At 38.1% G+C, this 24,322-nt stretch overlaps 1 protein-coding gene across 3 annotated transcripts in view; it reads right to left on the bottom strand.

Moving 5' to 3' along the window:
- Positions 1-1,749: 1,749 nt before the first annotated feature.
- The window catches only part of SNAP25 (synaptosome associated protein 25), a 74,195-nt gene continuing 51,622 nt past the window's right edge, over positions 1,750-24,322 (bottom strand). For 2 of the 3 annotated variants that reach the window (XM_036418353.2, XM_036418354.2), the window contains 5 exons: positions 22,730-22,778; positions 15,413-15,530; positions 11,644-11,769; positions 8,811-8,955; positions 1,750-3,019 (listed from right to left, as the gene is read on the bottom strand). In XM_036418353.2, coding sequence (XP_036274246.1) covers positions 2,951-3,019; positions 8,811-8,955; positions 11,644-11,769; positions 15,413-15,530; positions 22,730-22,778 — 507 coding nt within the window. In that variant the 3' untranslated portion in view covers positions 1,750-2,950. Of the gene's footprint in view, positions 3,020-8,810; positions 8,956-11,643; positions 11,770-15,412; positions 15,531-15,697; positions 15,816-22,729; positions 22,779-24,322 lie in introns of all 3 variants that reach the window. The other variant, XM_036418355.2, reaches the window with a different exon arrangement.

Here is a 24,322-nt window from a genome sequence, read left to right as displayed (position 1 = left end):
ATGAATCTAACTAAATAAGGCATTTAACATAGCACCTTGGCATGGACTGGATGATTACAAAGTATAAACTTTCTTTTCTTTCTCTTAATTTCCATTGCAATCATCAACTTGCTGACAAAGCACTGAGACAAAGATTAGGGAAAGTTGGTCAAATCAAATGTGGGGAGGATATGGAAGGATAGTAGAAACTAGAATGGAAAGACAAAGAAAAGGACTCTGTTACTAGGACCCAGGATCACCATTCTCTGCCATCTGGCCTTTTGTAGAAAGGTAATGGGAGAGAGAGATGGAAGATTTAGCTTGTACAGTGTTCCTCCTCATTACATTTCTAAGTACTTCCTGAGTTGGCACATTACGCAGAGCTGATTCATCCTCAGGGAATATGTTCTCCTTTAGCCAAAAGGAGCTGACTGCATTAGAGCTGAAGTTGAATGAACTCAATTATCTAAGAAATATGCTTCAGAATGAATTATGGGATGGATCTTAAAGCAAAATGCCCATTTCATACCTTACTTGTATCTGGTGTGGGATTTTAATTACTCAGACTATGAATTGAGGGAGGTAATGGTGGTTTGGTAAAGGTGGTGAAAGAGATGGAGGTGAAGGCAATGGTGGTGATGGCAATGGTGATGGAGGTGATAATGGTAATTGGGAAGGTAGCAGTGATAAAGGTGGAGGTGCCATTTAAGATGGAGAGGTGGTAAGATGCAGTAGAAAGGTAAAGGTGGTGGTAGTCAAGGCAGTGATTATGGTGGAGGTACAGGTACTACAGGTAATGGTGATACTAGTGTAAGTGTTGGTGGTAGAGACAATTATGGTAGAAAAAATGATAGTGATGTCAAGAAAACTGAAAACACATGTCCATACAAAAACTTATATATGAGTGTTCATAGCAACACAATTCATAATAGCCAAAATGCAAAAGTAATCCCAATGTCCATTGATGGATGAATGGATAAACAAAATGTGTTTTCCATATACTATTTGGCCATAAAAAGGAATGAAGCTCTGTTACATGTTTCAACATAGATGAACCTTGAAAACATTATGCTAAATATAAGAAGCCGGTCATAAAGGATCACATATTATTGTATCTAATTCCATTATATGAAATGATGAAAATAGGCAAATCTATGGAAACAGAACATAAATTAGTGGTTGCCTACAGCTGGGGGAAGTGGGGTAGGAGTGATGACTAATAAGAATCAGGTTTCTTTTTGGGATGACATTATTCTAAAATTAGATTGTATAACTCTGAGTATACCAAAAACCACGAATTATATACTTTAAATAGGTGACCTATAACGTATGTCAAAAAGTTGTTAAAAAGTTGGGGTAGCAGTGCTAGTGATTCTGGAGGGCTCAATTTTGGTGAGAGTATACTGGGTGGAGCAAGGAAGAGTAAGAGTTGATTGACAGGTGATATACGTAAATCTATGTAGGGCCAAGTCTGAACACCACAGATTTCTCCCCCCCACCACCCTTTTTTCTATTTTCTGGAAAACTATATATCCCCCCACAGCCAACAATCAATCTACACACACATATTTCTGAAACAGATTATAAAAATCAAGCCACATTTCAACTGCCATTGAAATTGTCTCTAAAGGAGACGCGTTTGTTTTTTCCATACAGTGTCCTCAGCACACAGAATTGGCTTCTTAGAAGCAATAGGACAGGAGATCCAGGTCTCCTCTTCCTATGTGAGTGCAAAGTCAGATGGGGTCCAGGAAGAAGTGAAAGCAGACATTTGGTGTCTATAATTTTTAATAATTTTAAACTAGCTACAAAATGTCAATCACTTCACAAACTGACAGAGGAGACAGAAGGAATTTAATATTACATGCTGTAATGATATTTATCTCACAGTTTATATTTCATTCATTTATATTATTTTTAAAGGTTTATCAGCTACTAAACATCTCAGCAATTTGGTGTGCATAGCTCTAGATTAAGCAACAGAGAACTGTACTGATAACAAATCACAGGGAAAACGGTGATTAGTAAGAGTCAGCCTTAGAAAATTTACATCTCCACACTGTTTCAAAGCAAGATTGCTTTCTCAAAACACAGTCTTCAAAAGCAGCAAACAAACCCTATATTACAATCATTTGACATAGTTTCAGCCAAATGTTTATTTTGCTGGAAATGATTGAATGGTGAGTGTGTCAAATTCATCTTTTTAAAAAATTCTTTTTTTTTTTTAAAAAGGATGATGATGATTAATAAGACTATCTTGACAGAAAGGAAGTGACACTACTGCAGTTTTGCTGGTATAAATTAATCTTGACAGTCTCAATACTGAACATGCTTTGCTGTTTTGTTGTTGCTGTTGCATGTGTGTGTGTGTTTTCATCAGTATGCTGCTGTCATGGAAAGATTTTATTAAGTAGGAATCTAAACTCTATTTAGTTCTCATGCATAAATGCATAAATCACATCATTTTTAGTGCAATGCCTGTTATGTAATTCCACATTTGTCTAATCGTGAAATCATAAAGACAGATGACAGCCAGGAGGAACCAAAGACAGCAAATTTTGAGAGTTTCAGAGCCCAACACCCAAAGAAAGGACCGTGGCAGCAGCTCTGTGGAATGTCACAGTTTTACAAGAACAATACTCTGTATTGAAAAAATCAACAGCACATTCCTTAAATTGTCATTCAGCAAACGCCACTGAGGAGAGAAAAAGAAAAATGAAACCCAAGACATCTTACATTGGGAGTTAGAGCCACCAAATGACCACTATATACAACCTTTGGAAAGAGAGAGACTCAGAAAGAACAAAAGACACAATATTTTTGGGAAGTTGATGGATGACACAATACAACATTTACAATGGAGGTGGACTGATGCGTGTATGTATGTAGACCTACTAGGTAATACCATGAAAAAAGCATGAAGTTGCTGCCTTGCCTGACAGCATTTGGAAAAGAACATAGGTGGGCACATTTAACCGCTCCCGAGCATCTTTGTTGCACGTTGGTTGGCCTCATCAATTCTGGTTTTGTTGGAATCAGCCTGGGAAAAAGAGAAAGAAAAGAAATTTGAGGTTAACCATTAACATTTCATTCATCCTTGTCGGTCCAGCTCAAATGCCCTCTTTTGGGTGAAGGCATCTTGAAACTTCAATCAGAATTGACGATCCCTTGTGTGTGTGTGTATGTGTGTGTGTTGCTTATGACTGTAAGTGGACATGATCATAGATCAGTGTTTTTCAACCTTTTTTGGGCAAAGGCACACTTGTTTCATGAAAAAAATCACGAGGCACACCACCATTAGAAAATGTTAAAAAATTTAACTCTGTGCCTATATTGACTATATATAAAGTAATTCTCTTGAATAGGAATCAAATAAACACAAAGAAAGTATTTTATAATTACTTTATTATGAAATATTAAGTAAACAAAATAGTGGAAAATTATAAAATTCTTGTCTTGTCTGCACCTACGGCACACCAGGCAACATCTCACGGCACACTAGTGTGCCGCGGAACAGCGGTTGAAAAACGCTGTCATAGATACTTGATTTTAGGTCTCATGGCTGTTTTCCCCACCAGAGAGTATCCTTTTGAAGACAGAGTTATATCATTTATTGTTCTCTCCTGAAGTGACACCCACTGACCTCTAGGGTAGACAGTCACATCTGTTGGATTGAGTTGAATTACTACCACTAGTGTTGGGGGGGTCAAATCATGGATAACTTACTAGTAGTGTCACTTTGAGTAAATTACTTAACATGATGGGGCCTCAGCTTTCTCATCTTTAAGTCAAAGGCAACAAAGATTACAGCTAATGAGAATGAGTGTCTACTAGGTTTCATACATTCAACTTTAGTAACATCAAGACTGACATCATCTATGAGGTGTATATTTTTAGCTCCTTTCTCTAAGTGAGAAAACCAAGAATAGAGGATTTAGGCAGTTTGTCTAAAGTCATAAGTCCCCATAAATGGGGACACCAGAGCCAAATGCAAACAGCCGAGTCCACACTGCCTATCATTATGTCACTAATTTTACTTCTTAGGTTTGCTGTGAGGATGAACCGTGTATATACACATAATGTGCTTAGAATAAGGTTTTACTGTTTCATTACCTGGTTTTCTCATCTGAAAGATAATAAAAGGATATTTCAAACATTGGATCAGAAATTAGCGAATTAAGTGCTTGCTATAGCTTATCTTGCTATTATTGTTTGGTGAAAACGTGGCTTGCTTGTGAGATGTCTAATATTTTTTCAGCCCCATTTCTGAAGATAAGTTTGATAACTGATTTATTTTAAAATGGGTGAATTTACCATAATTTTGTATCTTGATTAATCTCCTCACTGCTTGAGTTACCTTTGCTGTGCATACAGCATGAAACCCGGGGCTGCTACCAAGCTAGACCTTTAAACCCCAGAAAATAAATTATTTCTAACATCACTGAGAAACTATGAAGCAGCAAGTAGAAGCAAAGACAAATGTTCCAGGAAAACTGACCTGTTTTTCTATCAATAGTATTTATTCAGTGATTACTGATTTTGCATCTAGTACTGTTTGTGTTCCAATTTCTTTCAAGTTGGGTCTTCTTTATTCAGTTTAATTGTGAATTCCTAGGATACTAGAGTTATCCATATTCAAACATCAGTTTGTGAGTAGAAATATAAATATTTTAGGTTATTCATAACTCTGAATTATCTGAATTATCTGGCAATGATTCCCTACCATATGTTTGGATTATCAAGAGTTGACTTTCAAAACAAGTGAGAGCATTAATTTTCCTTGATTGTTTTGATCTACAGACTCATATTTTGGGCCTTGGGTTCCTAATTTGAAAAATGATATTCTCTCCAATTTTACTTGGCTCTCAAATCTTCCTTCTTCAGCTACAAATCCTATCAGAAACAATGACACTTCGATGCAAAGGAAAATTACAAGCTCAGGTCAATGTGCAATGCTCTACAAGTTGAATTGTGCTATTTTTCCCAGCCTGAGAAAAGCTCAATGAAAAAAAAAAAATCCATTTCAAAATAGGTGGCATTTCTGGAGGCAAATATCCTAGGGCCTCCTGCATTAAAAATGTAGCGGTGAGCTTCACCTGGTGAGGCAAGAGGATAATCTGAAGTAGAGCACATGATCACTCTGGATATCTTTAAAGGATTTGGGAGGAGCTGGAACAGACCTGAGTTCAATGAGCATCTGATTTCCACTTAAATTCTTTCTGAAGCAAATCAAAATTCCAGCCCATATTATATCTGACACAAAAGGTACCATTTTATTATTGGTGTAACAAAATTAGTACTTTTTTGGGGGGGAAAATCCTGAGGTAACCTTCTTCGAGGTGTCTTCCTGGTATTTGGAGAATGCTCCATGTTTATTCTAATTATACTAGAGGCCCAATGCACGAAATTCATTCAAGGGGCTCGGCCCTCTCAGCCCCAGCTTCGTCCAGAAGGTGATCTGGAAGGTTGTTTGGCTGGCTGCCTAATTAGCATATTATGCTTTAATCATAGGTACTTTAGAACTGTATTTGTGGAATGCAGCCCCTTCAATTTCTTATTTCTATTTAGAGAATCCTGAACTTGCCGGCATGCCCAAGACTTGCCCTTGTGGGAAAGTGAAGATGCCCACTGGAAAGCCAGTAAGAGAATTAGAAGGAACTGTTTAGCCAGCCCTTCTGAACACTCTGGAAATCTCAACTTCAGACCATGACAGGTAGTTTTTAGGCCACAGCTGAGACCTGCGGAACTAGAGGCTCATTACCTATCATGGCAGCCAGTTCTGATCCCAGGTTTGAATTATTTTCTTATTATCTTTCAGATGAGAAAATAAAGGTCATGAAGCAGGAAAACCCCATTGGACCCAAGATCTTAGTTTTCAAATGCCATGTTTGCCAGTTGATGGGAGAATCTGAGGAGTGCTACGGCACACTCACTATATTTCATCAGGCGTGACATCTACCACTGACAATTTCATTTATTTATTTAAAAAATGTATATATATATATATATATATATATATATATATTTTTTTTTTTTTTTTTTTTTTTTTTTTTACTGATTTTAGAGAGAAAGGGAGAGGGAAAGAGAGGTAGAAGCAACAATGATGAGAATCATTGATCAGCTGCCTCCTGCAAGCCCCCTATTGGGGACCAAGCCTGCAACCGGGGCATGTGCCTTTAACAGAATCGAATCTGGCCCTTCAGTCTTCAGGCCGAAGCTCTATCCACTGAGCCAAACTGGCTGGGGCTCACTGACAGCTTTAACTGAAGTTTGCATATCTATAAGTTTTTTCCTTGGCAACAACTCCATAAAAATATCTTATATAGTCTTGTCCCATTTTAGTTTTCTGAAAGAATGGTACCTTTTTAACCTTGTAAGAGTTTATACAAGGGTGGACCAAAAAAAGTAGGTTTACAGTTTATTTTTATAGTATTTATTATTGTATTACTTTCCATACAAACTGTAAACCTACTTTTGCCCACCTGCATATATAAATATCCTGAATTAGAAAGCAAGGTTTTTAAAAAGGCAAAGTAATTTCTTGAGAGTCCTTGGGGATATAGTGAAAGTTGCTTTGAACTCCCCAAATTTCATTATTAATCCAGATGATAAGGAAGGATCATTACTGATGGAATTGGATGAAGGTTGTTGTTGGGGTCATGAGAGAATATGAGAAAAACATCATAAAATTCTCTTAATTCATGTAATTTTAATTTAATCTTAGGTATTCTAGAGATCTTTGCCCAACATTTCCTTTTAACAGAAGTGCAAACTTACATGAGAAGGTGAAAGTCTGTTAACAATTGTGAAGCTCATATAACATGTATTAGTTGAGGGCAGTGCTGGGTTAAAAATGGGTTCTAACTAAGTCATGTCCAGATTGTAATTGGATGGGGTTGGGGAGGGAGCTAGTTATTCAAAGGCAACTAAACCCCTCCTTACTTTTTAAGCAATTTAGCATTCAAGGAACAATACAAACCATATGACTGTTTCCCACCGGGACTTTGGATTAAACCATGTAGCTTTATATGTCTTTGTCCTCATAGTAAATTTGGGCCCAGAATGAAAGGGTTTCCCTGAAGAATAAAGCTAGAATTTTGAAGTGGCAGAATTAAAGTGCCACTTGCCTTTCCAGGAACATTTTTTCTTGCTTCGCGTCCAATTCTATCAATGAAGTTTGACCCCTCTCTCTTAGTAAAAGTTCTCCTCTGGAACTCTAATTGAGTTAGAAATACATTATCCCCCTACATCTTTTGAGTAAATTGAATCCATGAATAGAAAATGACTACTTGTTTTTTAAAATCATTTTTCTGTTGGAAGGTAGTTCAGCAATTACTTCTTAGTGTATTTTTCTGGGCCATAATGGGTTAGGTCAGTTTGTGTTAGCTCCAGTGCTTTTTCAAGCTCTCAGTATCATTCTAAAATCTATTGATTTGCTCAGCCTTAAAAGCTTCAGCATATCAAAGGCTCTAAACAATGGTAAATATGTCATGACTTATAAACATAAGTAAAGCACAAGCATTTCGCCAACCAACACTGACATTTGAGTAACTCAATATTGATCAGGCAAAATATTATGCAGTCAGATACTTTCAATATGGAGCCCTCAGGATACAAAAAGGCAAAGTGTTTCCTTTATGTCTACTCATTCCTTTTTCAAGTCAGTGGAGACTGCTTGGGTAGCAAGAAACTGAGTATTTAGCCTTATGATTCAAGAGATCTCAAAAACATCCTTCTTTATTCATGAAAGTAGAACGAATTGTTAAAAGGAAATAAAGGGGCTCAGGTGGAAAACTTCAATATCTTCCAGGGAATAAATTTATGCATTTTAAGCTCAGCCAACTAGAATTGATACACAATTATGATTAAACCTATAATGTGTCTATATATTTTTTTCTTTTGAATTAGGGTATTTAAAAAAATTTTAAGCATTAATCAAGATTCTCCTGACTGGGGAGGGTTGCAATACAAGGATACAGAAACAATGTCAGATTTAGATAATGTGTAATATTAGGTTTTGGTGTCCTTTTTATAAAAGCCCTCCAATGTTTCTTTCTCTTTCCTTCTAATCTCAAGCCCCCACACACACTCCTTCCCATTCTACTCTTGCCACTCTTCCTTATGCTTCTTGTGACCCTATTGGCTCAGTTACAGAGTCATATCTGGTGTCCTTGTGTGAATTCAACCTTGTCACATTATGTTTCTCACATTGAAAACTGGACATGTGTATTGTTGGCTGGAAATGGAATCTGAGCCTTTTAGAACTATCATTAAAACTTTGGCATTTATAAAAATCAAAGCTTATATTCATCTTCTGCCTAAACTAATTACTCTTTTCCCCATTTCCTGATTTTATTCCTAAGTCATATCCACTGACTAGTTCCTAATCATCCTTTAAAACTCAGTTCAAGTTCGATTTCCTTTTTCTTTTTAGATTTTCCCATCCTCTGAACCTGGAAATCTTCCTTCATCTAAACTTCTTAGCATTTTATGCGTGGCTCGCTCAGTGAATTATATTTTCTGTGGCAGTAAATTCTTCTGGAAGCTAACAGTCTCCTCTAGGCTGTGAGTTTCTTGGCAGATGGATGGTATCATTCTCATCTCTATATGCCCTGTGATGCTGAGCACCATGCTGGAAATAGAGGTGCCTCTGAGGAATATCTGCTAAATTAAATTCTATCTTCTACTTATCTGTTGCTGAATTTTTCCATCTACCAATGTGTCTGAATCCAATGCCATGGTTTGAGGGTCTCATTAGGCCCCTCACACTTTCTCAGTGTTTAGTTCAGAAGTAATGAACAATGGAATCTTGCTGACTGCCACATGCTTACCTTCTCCATGATCCTGTCGATCTGGCGATTCTGTGTATCAATCTCATTGCCCATATCCAGGGCCATGTGACGAAGGTTTCCAATGATGCCGCTCACCTGCTCCAGGTTTTCATCCATTTCATTTTCTCGGGCATCATTTGTTACCCTGGAAATGAAACAGCAATTTTTAGTGGATAGAGGGTGAGGAAAAACAACTTGAATACCAAGGATCCAAAACTTAGGAAAAAATCCATAGACTTCTAGGTATCAATCTTACCTATTTAAAATCTCCATTCAATATGATAACAATATTTAGCTTTTATACACTAGAAAATAATTTTTATTTATTTTATTTTATTGTATTTGAAAATAATTTTAAGTGCATTTAAACCCTTGAATTCCCATTTTTAAAGAATTTCTATTATTAAATAGATTACTTTAGCTACCTCTTTCATTTCCACCAACACATTATTTTCTCCCTTCAAATGTGTATCCAAATTTTCATGTTTAAAAAAGAAAATTATTTTTAGTTGTGATGTTTCTTGGTCAGAGAATGAAGATGGAACTAGTTAGAAACCATATTTTTCTTTCTGAAATGTCAACCTAAATCTCCAAGAGTAAAATTCTAAATGAGAGAAAAGCTCATTGTGTGAAGTCAGTGAATTTCTCTGCTCAACTTCTTTCCCATTTGGGAACAACATCAATGGGAAGAGTAATGTTCATTTCAATCTACCCCTTAATCCCACTTGCTCCCAAGGGCTCCACAGGGAGCTACTTGTTCAAGATGACTTTTATTTGCTCAGATTTCAATGCTATGGCATTTTTGGTGGCATTGTGAATGGATGATTTCAAACGAAAAAATCAACAACAAAAAACTGTGCTAAGAGGTTTTGTTCCAGTTTGAGTGGGGAGAAAGGAGTAGGTTCTCTAAGTGCCTTACCATCTTTCTTTCTATAGCTCAGCTTGAAAGTGAAAAGCAGTGAAACAGTAACTCTTTATTGCAAATGGTAGGTACTCCAGAATGTTCTGACTAAATAACATTTTCCCGTACAGATGGTGATGGGCAAAAAATGATCAGAGGGCTTAAAATCCTTCCCCCCCCCCCCCCCCCCCCATTGTACTCTGTTAAGCATTTGAAAACAACCTTGTCCAGAGAAAACGAAAGGGGAAACTTTCAGCTTCTTTTAGAAGAGAAACTTATTTAAATGATCATCAACAGCTAAGGCATACTTTCTGTTCAGTAGTTCTCGGCCCCGATTGGGCATTGGAACCACCTGAGGAGTTTAAAAACTTATAGATACCTGAGTCCCATTTCTAGAGCTTCTGATTCAATTGGTGTAGATTAGGTCCAGGCACTTGTATTTAAAAAAAAATCTCCCCCAGTCATTCTAATATGCAGCCAGGACTGAGGTCTCCATCTAGTTTCTCTGGGAGCAGGTAGAAACAGGAATAGAATTGCCACCTGTGAGGCTTGAGGTAGATATCTAGACCTTATAGCTGAGAGTGAACTATCTCTTGAACCTGGGTTACTGGTGGGCAACATTGTGGCCTGGGTAAAGATAACTGTACAAGCAGCTATCATAGTTGCTGCTGAGTCCTGGTATATTAGCATATAAAAAGAGATCATTTTGTTTTTTTCTATTTAACAACAGGAATATTTGTTACTATATTTGTTTTCTGGTCTCCTGAAAGCTGATTTCTGAATTGGTAGATCTGTGTAATTTAAGATTTTTAAAATATATATATATATTTTTGTTGATTTCAGATAGAAAGGAAAAGGAAGAGATAGAAACATCAATGATGAGAGAGAATCATTGATTGGCTGCCTCCTGCAAGCCCCCTACTGGGGATGAGTGCACAACCCAGGCATGTGCCCTTGACTGGAATTGTACCCAGGATCCTCAGTCCACAGGCCAGTGTTCTATCCACTGAGCCAAACCAGCAAGGGCTAATTTAAGGTTTTTAAAAATCAATATTTAAGCTGGCTTTGGTTTCCAGATCTCAAAAGAAATGATTAATAAGAAGCCAGGTATGCTCATTATTGTCTCTTTGCCCAGACCTGTTCTATGACCATTTCTCTCTGCCCCAAGAGGCTGACTTTTCTACAACCACATCACTCAGGTTTTCTTACCTTCTGACTTCCAGAGGGCTTTGCAAATGTCCAGTGAGCAACTGGAGGGCAAGAGGAGGGAGGTGCTGGCACATCTATTGACTTTCTCATTTCCTGGTAGATTTGGCAGTGACTGCATTTCTGTACCCACAGCTATCATTCTTCTTGGGTTCTGATAACAGATACCTTCTGTCTCTTCAGGACTCTTCCTATTATTGCTAATTCACAAGTGCTTTACCATTGCTTGTCATCAACTTTGTCCACACCTCTGTAACCAACTTCTTTAATAAGCTCTGTTCAATTAAACCCATGTAATGAGGTGCCTGTTTGCTGCTCATGTGGTCATGTGACTTGCTCTGTCTGGTGAGACTTTGGCAAATATGACACAAGCAAAGTCTTGATAAGTGCTTGTGGATTGGTTCCTGCCCCTTGGAATGCTTTCACCACCATGTAAGATGCCTGAGCTGTTCTGCTGGAGAGGTGATATGAGAACAGAGGTGCTCTGCTGACATCCTCCGCCAACCCTAGCAGATGTTGACAGCCCCAACAAACAAGTGGGCCATTTTGCATCATTCTACACCCAGTTGCCTATAATAAACGAGTCTAGGCTCTCAGAAGCACTACCCAACCAACATACAGATTCATAAGTAATAAAATGGGTGTTGTTTAAAGAACCACTCAGGTTGGGGTTGTTTGTCACTCATAAATAGACAACTGTTACAGTGTTGGCTGTGCAAGGCTCACCTGCGGATGAAGCCACCGCTGATGGCCATCTGCTCCCGTTCGTCCACCACACGAGCAGGCTGGCTGGCCACCACTCCATCCTGATTGTTGCCCCAGGCTTTTTTGTAAGCATCACTTGACTTAAGCCTATGCAAAAAAGAGGGTGAGTGACAAGGCAAGATGGTGGAGAGTCAAGCTCACAGCAATGGTTATCTCTTCAAGCCAAGAACTGAACCAAGCGAATGAGTTTTAAGTTGAGGCATTAGAGAATACCGATATATCATAATAAGGACCCAAACAGTTGGCCACCACCATGCCTCAGCTACGCAGCATTTCATGTCCAATTGAGTCAATTGCAATTGTCAAGACTAACCTTTGCCCACAATTTGTTCTTGTTTTGGCATGTTTTTGTAGTTTGGATTTAAGACAAGGATTAAGGTAGCTGGAGGACATTCAGTTCTATTTCAGTGACATGGTTATATTTTGAGACACAAAACACACAGGAAAACATATTGGCAGACAGACACAAAACAAGACTGCCAAGTAGAGTGTGTACATCACACCACAGCAACACACTGTCATCAAGATAAACATATTCAACCAAGTTTTTATACACTATCATGCAGAATTCCCTTTAATTTCTCCCCCCACCTCCAACACAAGTGTGGAACTAACCATTCCAACTCTGCATGAAGGACATAAAGGATTGGTGGTTGGCCAAGGGTGACGGTCTCTGAGTTGCCTCTAGCATGATCTGAATTAGATAATATATCGGTACTTCCAAACAGTCACCATACATCCAGAGTTGATGTACAAACCTTTGTCCACAGAGACAAAAAGTAAAAGAGGCGTAGTGAAATGAATGCAGGAAAATAGAAGAGAGAACAAGCCATCTAGCACCAAAAAGGGTAATCCCTCTACATCTTCTTCATGCACCAGCTACAGGCATGAGTAGAAAGTGAAGCATTCTCATTTAAGCCAAACTACTCCAGAAGTTGATCATTCTCAAAAAAGGCACTAGCAGGACAGTAATAGCCTTCATGAGGATTTGAAACGCAGTTTCAATAGCTTCTTTGTCGGGCCCAAGGGCAGGGTGGGAGTGAGTACAAACTCCTACCTCCAACTATCCTGGGATGTGGCAGGGGAAGTGGTCTGGAACTAGAGTGGCCTCCACGGGCCATATTTCACTGAGCTGCCTTGGAGAGAAACTTAAAATCCAGGCATACCTGTTGTGCCCAATAGGAACATGTGCAGCATATTTTGGTGGGTGGGTTGTTATTTAAGGCAATCAAAGATGTTTTTAGGTTCTTTGCATAGTAGAAACCATACACTTTTTAGTCCAAAAACAAAAGAACTTCCTTTGGTCCCATTTTTCACAATTTCTATTAAAGATTTCTAATCCTCCAACCCCCATTTTTAGTTCAGAGAACCTCAGCCATCTGTGGCTCTTATATTAATACTCGCAGATTGGGGATCAAACAACCCTGAAGACAAATTAGAAAACTCTACAAATGGTGCCTCAGTAGCTCCCACAATCTAGCGTAGAGCCCTTAGAGCAGTCAAATTTTACTGCACTAAAGACCCGTGGGCCCACTCAGTGGGACAGGATGCAAACACTAGTTTAATGGAGCTTAGCATCTGATTTTGTTTTTTGTCCCCAACTCCCTGTCCCCTCCCTCCTCACATTAAAAGAAATTACATGGACCTGGTGATGTTTTCTGCTATGTAAATGTCTGGTATACCATCTTTGGCAAAGTCAAGAGGGTAGGAAAAGTTTGCGTTTCTGAAAGAAGGCAAATCACTGCACTCACAATGCTGCACATAGACTCACATAACTGCCGTACATCTATCATAATCCTTGGAAACATGCCGAGACAGGGCGAAGCCCCCAGAGAGTCCAGGGCACCACCAGACACTGCATTGTGACACATGGTTTTTACAGCATTATTTACACACAATAGGGAACACTTCGGTCAAGCTTTGAAGCTCAGTGAGGGTCTCTTGTGCAATAAGGAATTGGTGCCAACTAATATGTGGAAATTCACAGGGGCCATCATCTCATTCAACATTAGAATACATCCTGGGGGTGGGGGCCTGCCTCCACCCTTTCTCCACACACAGTTGATAAATGGGAAGAATGTATCTTTTGGAATTATCACAAAACAGGTGTAAATCTCACCCGTGGCAAGTGGCCACTTATGGCTATACAGTTAAATCTTGACTAACTGGAATGCTTTGAAATGAGTCATTTTGGTGAATTATATAACTTTCTTCATTAATAGTGGCCATGAGGAAAATTTTGTTTCAGGGGTGATTGCTGATTATCAGTTAGATTCTTGAGCCACTTTCCTATTTTTGTCTTAGGGTAGTGAACGCGATTGAATCTTTTATTAATTACACTTTCTCTTGATGTGTCTGATGGCCTTTACGCAGAAGATCAATCAACTCATTGTTTGGTCTTCTTCGATTGGAGGTTATAGAATGGAGACTGAGTGTGAGAATCCAAACTACCTAGATTGTCCATTTTCAATCCCTGATGTGATTTCTCTCTCCTCCTCCCTGGAATTGGTTCATTTGTCTCTTTTTGACAGTAATGAAAGGGAGCAAATCTATAAATACATTTGAGGGTTCCAGTTAGCTAGATTCCAGTTAATCAGGCTTTACTGTAAATCATTCTCTTTTTTAAAAAAAGTTTTGAATTTATTTGTAAATTGAGCCCCTCCCCCTCCTAAACAGGAAGTGGGATATTTTAAATCAGCCTCAAAGTTTAAAGGATGTGAATGGTCATATAATCAGCTATAAATGACATTGATTTCTATTCTAAAAGTTAGGACCAGGAGAGTTTTTAGGAAAAAAGGTTTCTGTTCAAAGGGAAATGGGAGATGTGAGGGAGATCAGGTAATGGGTTTAATTTTCCAAATGCATGTTGGACAACCACTCATGCATTTTTTTCCACTGCTAGTCAAATGAAACTATCTTCCAGAACCCTCATTTTCAGGTTCCTTCTGTTGCAAACCTTTATAACCACATGTCACATTTCTGCTACATTCCAAAAAAAAAAAAAAAAGCGTTGCAGAACCTTGAGAACAGTTGAATGTTTTGTGATGTTGTGCATGCAAAATCTACACATTTCAACATTTCAGACGGTGTACAGGTAGATCTTCCAAGAGGAGGAATTTGGGAGGGATGGGTCCAATTTGGGTGAGGCTTGAGTACTTCTTGCTGAAGGACTCCTGGCCTCTGTTTTGAGAATAACAGTGGCATCTCTTGTCTAATCGCTGATTATGTTTGGCAACTAGTAGGCAGTTGAAAGGGGTTATCATTGTCATAGACTAATTTATAGAATGCTTACTTGGGCCAAATTACCTGAGTCTTGCTTCTGAAATATCAACCCTTGATATATGTGCTTCTCCTCTTTCAAATTTACCCCCAGTCTATTCTAAATCTGCAATTTTGGCTTTTGGGGTCATGAGAAAAGAAAGTTCATTGGGTGTCTCTTTCTTGAGGCTAGCCTCTGTGTCAAAGTACACTTTCTGGAAAATGTTGAAACGTTTGTCTATAAAAGTTGCTGACAGTGAAGCTTTCACTGTAGTATGCCTGATTTTTAATGCATAGACAGTAACTCCCACTAATATCATCTAGGCTATGAGATGAATGCATCGGAGACGGTATTGATCTGTTCTGCATGCCACATGCTCATCCTGCCTTAGTGCCTGGCGGGAATGAGCTTGTCAAGGCTTGGAGATGGGCCTTGGGAAACCAAAGCTTCAGGCAGGCAGGCAGCACCTACTTGTTACAGGGACACACACAAAGCCCGCAGAATTTTCCTAGGTCCGTCAAATTCTTTTCTGCTTCTTTCATGTCCTTATTGATTTGGTCCATCCCTTCCTCAATGCGTTCCAGTTGTTCTGATTAAATACAAGTATTTTATCCCCACAGAATGAAGCAGATGGAAAAGGACAAAGAAAAAAAAGACAAAACTTCAGACACTCACTTTGACATTAAAAAAAGAAAAAGAAAGAAAGAAAGAAAGAAAACTGGACGCCACAGATTAGAGCTGGTACCCAGTACCTACTTGTTACAAGGACATATGAAAAGGCCACAGCATTTCCCTAAATCTTTTAAATTTTTCTCGGCCTCCTTCATGTCTTGGTTGATATGGTTCATGCCTTCTTCGACACGATCGAGTTGTTCTGGTTAGGACAAAGGGATGACAGTGTGGAATGAATTTTTTGGGGGGTTTCCAACACAACATGAGAAATGACTACGTGAAACAGAATTTGGAAGAGAAAGATATTACAATGCATTGTCTGAGAGGATGCATTGCTGTAGACTGCTTCGGGCTGCCCTATACAGGCATGGGTGGAAGGAAACGAACAAAAAGAATGCTCAAAATAGTTTGCAATTCAGACATGACAAGATGGGATAGCTTAGGCCTTTTTGATTCTGAATATCCAGGAAAAACCCCCACAGTGATTCACCTACTCAGATGCCAGTGAAATCCAAGAGAATGAAAAACGGTGTTAATTTATGTTAGGCATTCAGATTTAATGCTACTAAACAAAGTATTTGCTTCAACCTTAAAAATGTCTCTATCTTAGTTTTAAGCATCCTCAACCAAGTAAGGGTAAGAGGTAGAATCTACCTATTCATCTTTTTCTTTTTTATCAACTAAAGTGATAATTAACAATGGTTTCCAGATCTTCTTCTTCCCTCTCTCCTCTATCTCCCCCCCCCCCCCCAGGTGTGGTCATCTAGCCAAAGGCAGCACATGGGCAGCTCTCAGTTTTGAGTACTGGACTTAATTCATAGCAATTCACTGAAGATGTAAAAACAGGCACCATCAGCACACAATGTTACAAGTCCTGGGACATATCAATTCATCCTCTCATCCTATGACTTACTTGTTATTGAGGCTTTGAAAGGCATTTCACATCTCTGCCCCTTGAACTCCCATTCTCTACCATGGGGGACATGATAGATCCCAATTTCCAGCAGAAAGCAGGGAAAATGAGTGCATGAGTCTTTAGAGGAGTGATGGATGGGAACACAGAACAGTACTGAGTCATCGCTGCCAGCAAAGCTGACCTTGGTGTATGAGACATAGATCAATAGCCATGGAAGTGAATTGTACTTCTAGGTTGCCAGAGTTACATACACAAACTTGATTAATTTTTCAAAAATTATGTCTCCAAATTGAGTCAACTACAAATTCAATGAAAGGATTTTTAAAACAGCTTTTAAGACCATTACAGGAAGGCAGCAATTGGTTGTCCAATTATAAAACCTAATTATCTGTCCTTTCCTCTTTTCATCTATACTTGCGTGCATGCATGCCTATGCTTCCTGGAATAAGGGCAGGATTAGAATTAAACTGATAAATACACTTCTGGTCTATGGGTATAAATACTCCCTAAAAAACAATTTCACATTAAATGGTACAGTGGGATTAACATTCTGAAAAACAAAGGTTCATTAGTGACCCAAACTGGGGAGACTGTCCATTTGGAAAATAAAAGCCTGTTGTTTTCTCTTTTGTGAGGTTGAAGAACAAAATTCAGATTATTAGGAATGTGCTGTTTCTGCTATGCTTTTCACATGACCAATAAAAACAAAATCTCAATGTTCTCTAGCATTGAGTAGCTGGAAGAATAACAGTGTAGTACTAGTGACCTTTTGCTGAATAAATACAGATATAATAGTAAGAAGGTCTTTAAGAAAATTCTGAAAAAAATCCCCCCTCCCCCCAAAATATGTATGTATATATATATATATATATATATATATATATATATATATATATATATATAGTAAAAGCAATTCTTTACATCCCAGAAGATTTTGTACTTTTTAAAAGACTTCATTTCAATTTCCCTTTAACAATGCAATAAATTAGTTTGTTGATCAAATTAACTAACAAATGAAGAGATTGTTGAGGGGGAACCAATCAACATCATCAAAGGAAAAGCCATGTTAAGTTCAGACAAAAATAGGGGGGACCAAATCCCAATGGCTTCCTGGTATCCTGGGTTGAGATGCGATTGGAGAGTCTGGGCTCAGAGGGAAAAAAGCCTATTGGACTCAATGACAGCTGATGTTCATACAGATTTGTATTTGCTCTTGATCAAAATATTAACTCTCTGACTCTATTTCAGGAGCCCCACTCACTGTGCCTTCAGGGGTTGGGAGATAACAGAAAAATCGGTCCACCAGCATTGGGCTTTTGAAGTAAATAATTCCAATGAAAAGATAAAACCAAGTGAGTCCAAATCCATATTCTGAGAGCTGGGTTCTGCCATGGCTGCTGGCTTGCTCAGCAAGGTCATAGCTAAGAGAGAATTCTGAAGCGCTTTTAGAAAAGTTGATTTAGAAAACTTAGATATGTGAGTTAAGTATATCTCTATATACTTGTTAAGTCAAACGCTTAATTTAAAAAATATTGTGGAACCATTTTCTCACAGATAATTTTAATATTAGTTTTTAGGGTGTACCGAATTATATTTGTGGATATGTTAGGCATATGATGACTTCATAACACACTGATACTTTCTATGAAGGCATTTCTCGGGAAATGCTTGAAAATAACCGATATCTTCATTCCATTCTGAGGGGCACAGCAGCATCTCAGAGGCTGGTGCAATGCATTGTCCAGGGCTGATTGCTCCTTCCCTCCCTAAGTTTGCTTTCTGGCTTGTTGCTCTTTATTCTTGGAGCTGGGGAGGAGAGTAACATTTTGGGTCAGAAGAGGTATTCCAGGAGATAACACTATCTAGATAACACCTATTGGGGCAAGAACTTGAACTTTCTTCTGTCATGTTTGGATGACAGGTTATTTGTAATAGATCCACTGATGGCAGGATATGCAGGGATCCAAGTTTAGGCATCTGTTCTACTCATCTTACTTAAGTAAGGCATCATGGGGCCTTTAGAATTCTAAACCTGATAAAAAAAAATAGTAGAAGAACAGCAAACTATCAATGCTATTAGCCAGTATACAAGCCTTCGTGAGTATATCCAGTTAGAAGACAGATGCTGCCTGTATGATTTTCATTTTGCATTGATGAGCATTTGGAAACCATTAAAAAAAAATTTTAAATACCCACATATGGCTGCAACATTGGACAGCTGCAGCTTTAGTCATTCATTACATATTTGTGAGTGGACTTTAGAAAGAGGAATGTTCTCACAAATGCTACCTGGTCGTGTCATGCACCTTTGCAGAAAGTCAGCAAGTGCTCTGAACGAGGCTTGACTTTGCCTTTACTCTTCCAGGCAAGGGGTTAGTAATTTTACTGTTCAGAGTTGACTCCATGGGATTTCCCCAAGAGCTGCAGCTTCAGCATTGAAACAAACATACAACCCAGCAAAGACCAACAAAAGGAACAAGAGATAAGGAAGTGAAAGGTTAAGTCATCCCACATTAGTGTTAAGGTTGTTCCATGGGAATTTCTCTTGGAGAAAAGAAAAGTCCCAGGACTCAGTACATTTCCAGGGCCGTCTGTCATGCTCCTTGGTGTCTCCTGAGACCTGGGTATAAAACAAGAATCCAGTAAGGAATTTCTGAATGCAACCATTTAGCTGGACAACCTGGAACGGTACTTCAGAAGGATGGCTGTTTCCAGAGACTCCTGTGCACCTGCAGAGTTGAAATGGCCAACACCTTTGGTGTTCAGCACAGACAGAAGTACTAGAGCATCACTGGAGAGAAATTTTAAAGCAGTTACTGATCTAAGCAACTAAACACAGCATATGCAGAATGAAAATGCATTTATGATGGCAGTGAAGATAGTTGTTGACTTATGCTCATTTGTCATTTTAAAAGGTGCTCATTTCCTATGATAGTATAAATGGAATGTGTGAAGTACATTTAACTGAGGAATTCAGCCGTTACTATGGTGTAGCCACATTTAAAATGTTTTAGCTGAGAACATTAACTATCTCATGGGGAAAATCTTCTATTCTATGTTACTTCTTAGAGAATAATATTTAGATGTTTCTGGGAATCATTTGCTAAGAATAATATATTTTTGCATTTGTATGACAATTCCAGCAACGTTTTTCTCTATATTTTTTTCATCAAAGTACAATCAAACTTCGCAACTCAAGTAAGCATGCTATTACCTTTCTCCCTTGTTGATACCAGATTTGTATATATTATCTTCTATGTTTTTTATGTTAGTGCTTTATAGTTAGGGGGGATAAGAGAAATTTTCCTACACTTTTGCCTAACCTTTCCTCCTATTGTAATGCTCCCTTTCCCATCCCCTCACATACAAAATGTTAATTATAGAGTTAATAAGGTAGAACTGCTAATTACTTGAATGTATATGTATCACCTTAGCTCTGGAAATGAGGTACCATTCTTCTATATGGGCATCTGATGCTTAATTTAAAAACAAACAACAGTGTTTTGATGCATCTCGAGTTTCAGTCTGTACCACTGTTAGAGATCAAGCCAGTAAATTACAATTATAGCAAATTCATTGGGTGAGTTCTGAAGACTGCCACAACCATTACAATTTCCTCAAAATACAATTCCATTAGACTCCTTTATTTGCATATGTATATTTTGATAATTTGTACAATATATTCAAATTTGCGGGGGGAAGCATTGGGGTGGATTTTCAAAAAATTTTTTCTTGATTTTTATGGATTGATTGGTGCATATTTATTGAAACACTTGAATCAAGTAAATAACATAGAACATAAGTCCTTACATGACAGCCATGAGGGTATGCCCCTCAGATGTGCCTTCAAGAGAAACCCTGCCAGGAGGAGTATAATTAGCTGACACCTCCAGCTGCTGCACCTATGGAATCTGCCACAGCATTTACATGGAAGCCATGCTCTTCCCAGATGCTTCTTGCCAATGGCTGAGCACAATGGGTCTACTAGAGCTGAGACATTCCTGCCCAACACGAGGCTGTTCTCTGGGTAATCTTTGCTGCTGGGCTTCCCCACCTGGCTGAGATGTTCTCAGAGCAGACCTGCTTTTGAGACCCTTCCTACCCAATCCTGATTCTTCCCTTCTCTTCTCTCATGTCAGATCCACATCATAGTCAGAAGGCTCTCCCTGCCTACTCTTCCTCCCTCTTTCCTTGATCCAGCTTTCCAGAGGACCCCAAAGATAAGCTTTTTCTCAGTCCCTGCCTGCCCCCCTCCCACCTGCCCTGTAATTAATGATTGCAGATTATATATTTTTATGGCCATACCATAATTCATTTAGTTGGTCTCCCTACTGACAGAGAGTTGGGCTGTGTCCAGTTTTATATGATGACAGGTTAAGGCATGTACATTTTCTTCTGTTTTTTTTGTTTTTTTTTTAATATATTTTATTGATTTTTTACAGAGAGGAAAGGAAAGGGATAGAGAGTTAGAAACATCGATGAGAGAAACATCGATCAGCTGCCTCATGCACACCCCCTACTGGAGATGTGTCCTCCACCAAGTACATGCCTTTGACTGGAATTGAACCTGGGGCCCTTCAGTCCGCAAGCTGCCGCTCTATTCACTGAGCCAAAACAGTCAGGGATACATTTTTCTTTATATAATTGTCAATATACATCTGTAGTGTACAATGCTGAGTGGAATGCTTTGGTGAAAAATGGGTGCACTTCAAAATTTGAAGATATCAAATTATTCTTCAAGCCTTGGCTGGTTTGGCTCAGTGGAGAGAGCATCAGCCTGTGGACTGGGGGGGTCCCAGGTTGGATTCCGGTCAAGGGCATGAACCTTCATTGTAGGCACATTCCCAGTGGGAGGTGTGCAGGAGGCAGCTGATCTATGTTTCTCTCTTGTCAATATTTCTAGCTCTCTTTCTCTCTCCCTTGCTCTCTGAAGCAAATCAATACAATACATTTTTTTAAAAATTACTCTTCAAACATTTATTAGTCTGTAGTGCCCATCTGTAGAATGAGAGTTTCTGTTTTTCAATATATTCATAGGATTGGTTATTATAAATTTTAAATATTTGTGTCAGTCTGCTACAGAATGGTACCTCATTGTTGCTATTGCATGAAGCATGGTTTCATATGTCTATTTGTAAATTGATGGTTTATAATTTACATCTATTTTTATTTTAGTTTTTGTTCTTTTCACTGATGATATGCAAATGCTCTCTGATTTTAGAAAAATGCTTTATGTCTTTTACCAGCATGGCAAAGTTTTTCCCAGCTTGAGCTTTATGCTTCGAGTTTGTTTATGGTACCCCAATAAACAAAGATAAAAATGTAAAAATATTCTTAACAACTTACAAGTTTATTTATGATCTTTATAAACACACTTGTGAATAAATTATTGTGAGCTTTATATTTTTATCTTTGACACTATAAAACATTTTTGTGATTCTGAAGAATTTTTTAATGCTTTCTTAAAATATGAATAAAGATAAAAAAATTTCTTAAAATTGTTTATTATAAGAATTCAGAATGAAATCAGATAACTAACTTGTGGCTAAAATGAAACAAATCATCACGGTATGAATACTCATATTGAGACAAAGAAAAAATTTGGTATTATCTTTCTTCATTCCACCTTAGAGATGCTATACTAAAATGTTGGCCCTCTGATTTCCATTGTTTCTAGAATCCCCATAATTTTAAAAACAGATCTAATATTTCAATTTGTTCAACTTTCCATTCTCCTATGATCCTCCCAGTTATTTAAAGCATCCCCATAATGATTTGGAAATCAAAACTGCCAGCTACTGAATTAGGATGGTCAAAGGAAATGGACAGTGATATATATATATAGAAGAAAATCAAACTTATCAGAAAGATTGGGAATAAGGGGGTTAAGAAAATTCTCACATTATCCAAAATGCTATCATTTAAAATTTCAACCACACAAATAATTTTTGCTTTTAAAAATCATGTATAACTGGGAGAATAGTGCTATTCATTTAATCATGAAGGCCTCAATATTTCCATACATTTACCTTTACAGTCTTTTCAACAGTAAAGAAAGGCAAGATGATGAAAACGCTAGAATCTTCACACTCATCTATGTGTTTCATATGTGTGAAAATGACCACCTGTGTCTGCACAATTTTTTTTAATGCACTTTATTCAGACGAGAAATTGTTCTTACTGAAGAAATCTCAACTTACCTCCTTGTTCATCCAACATAACCAAAGTCCTGATACCAGCATCTTTACTCTATATTCCAATAATGGTAGCAAAGTTGAAAAAGAGTTAGAGAGAAAAGAGAGAAAGATAAATCAGTAAAGGGGATAATTAGCTCTATTAGAAATGGGAAATGAAGAAGGTCCCAAGAAAAAGAAGGAGGAAATATGGCAAGAGTATTAGGGGCTCAGGAGGGACTCAGAGGAATGGGTTACCTATGGACTTGCTCTACCAGGGATTCTCAGGGTAGAAGAGGGGATTATAGCTCAGTGGGTAGGGCTTGGCACAAAATTGGAATACACTTACTTAATACTATACTGGGATTTTATATTGGGAAATAAAAATACCTGCAGTTTTCATAACACCCACCACAGAAAGCCAATTTTACAAAATCTTCTAGACTAAATCTTCTCTGGCCTGATGTATCAGAAAGTCTCCATCAGTGAATTGGGTGGGGTAGAGGAGAAGATGCATAAGAACCTTAGGGGCAAGATTTTTAGGTTTACCAAAGGAAAAGGTTGCTTCACAGAGGATGAGAAACACAGCTCAGAAGGAAATTCACTCTTCTGTGAGATTTAGAAAGGGATTGGCAGATGAGAAATAAAAGCCATTCTCATAAAATAAGAATTTCAGAATAATCTAAAGTAAATCTATTTCTTATTTCAGGTGACATCCAAATTATTCTGAAACTCCATTCTGCACAGTAATGCAGTATGAGAAAATCATTCATTCATGAGCTTTCTTGCAGTTCTTTATTATAGCTCTCAATGGAAGTAAAGACCTTCCGTTCCACCGGGTAACTGTTAATAAGTACAAAATGGCATTGCTTACAGTTTAAATGAATTGTGCTTTTTTTTCCATGGAAAGCTCCTGTGTCTCCTAGAATATAATCTAAAATAAGCCATCTCTCATAGCCCTGTTTATTTTCTACTGACTTATTTTAAATAAGAGAGATGTTAGTGAAGGTCAACAGAGAATTTTTTTAAAAAATAGTATTTTAATAATTCAATTCTAATAGTGTTCCCCAAAATTAAATAAAACACTAACAGTGATTTTTGTGAGCTTTTATAATTGCCCATTTCAGAGAATGGGTCCAGCTAACTGCCAGACTCCGAAGCCTGCCTTGCTTTTAAATATAGTTACTAGATAGGCTTCAGTTGTAAAATCAGGACACAGTCTGGAGAGTGACAGCACAGGGGGACTTCAGGAGTCATGATCAGCACAGATTCTAGAGCCAGACTCTGCCCTGGAATCCTGCTGATTTCACTTCTTAGCTGTGAAACCTCAGGCAAGTGTCTTAATTGCTCTGTGCCTTAGTTCTCTCATCTGTCCATATGTAATAATAGTTAGTACGTCATTGAGTTGTTGTGGGAATTGAATGAGTTAATATGTGGCATGTGATAACATCCTGCCTGGTCTATATTTAGCATTACCAAAGTGTTTATAAAATAAATACCTTCAGAAGATGCATCTAGAGCAGGATATCTAGGCAATCTAAAAATAACATTACTACCCACTAGCATCAGAAGCTTCTAGACCACTACTTCTCACACTTACATGTGCATGTGAGTCCCCTG

Source organism: Pipistrellus kuhlii, unplaced genomic scaffold (genome assembly GCF_014108245.1).
Source record: "Pipistrellus kuhlii isolate mPipKuh1 unplaced genomic scaffold, mPipKuh1.p scaffold_m20_p_6, whole genome shotgun sequence".
NCBI classification, from domain to species: Eukaryota; Metazoa; Chordata; class Mammalia; order Chiroptera; family Vespertilionidae; genus Pipistrellus; species Pipistrellus kuhlii.
This window is presented reverse-complemented; position numbering and strand designations above follow the sequence as displayed.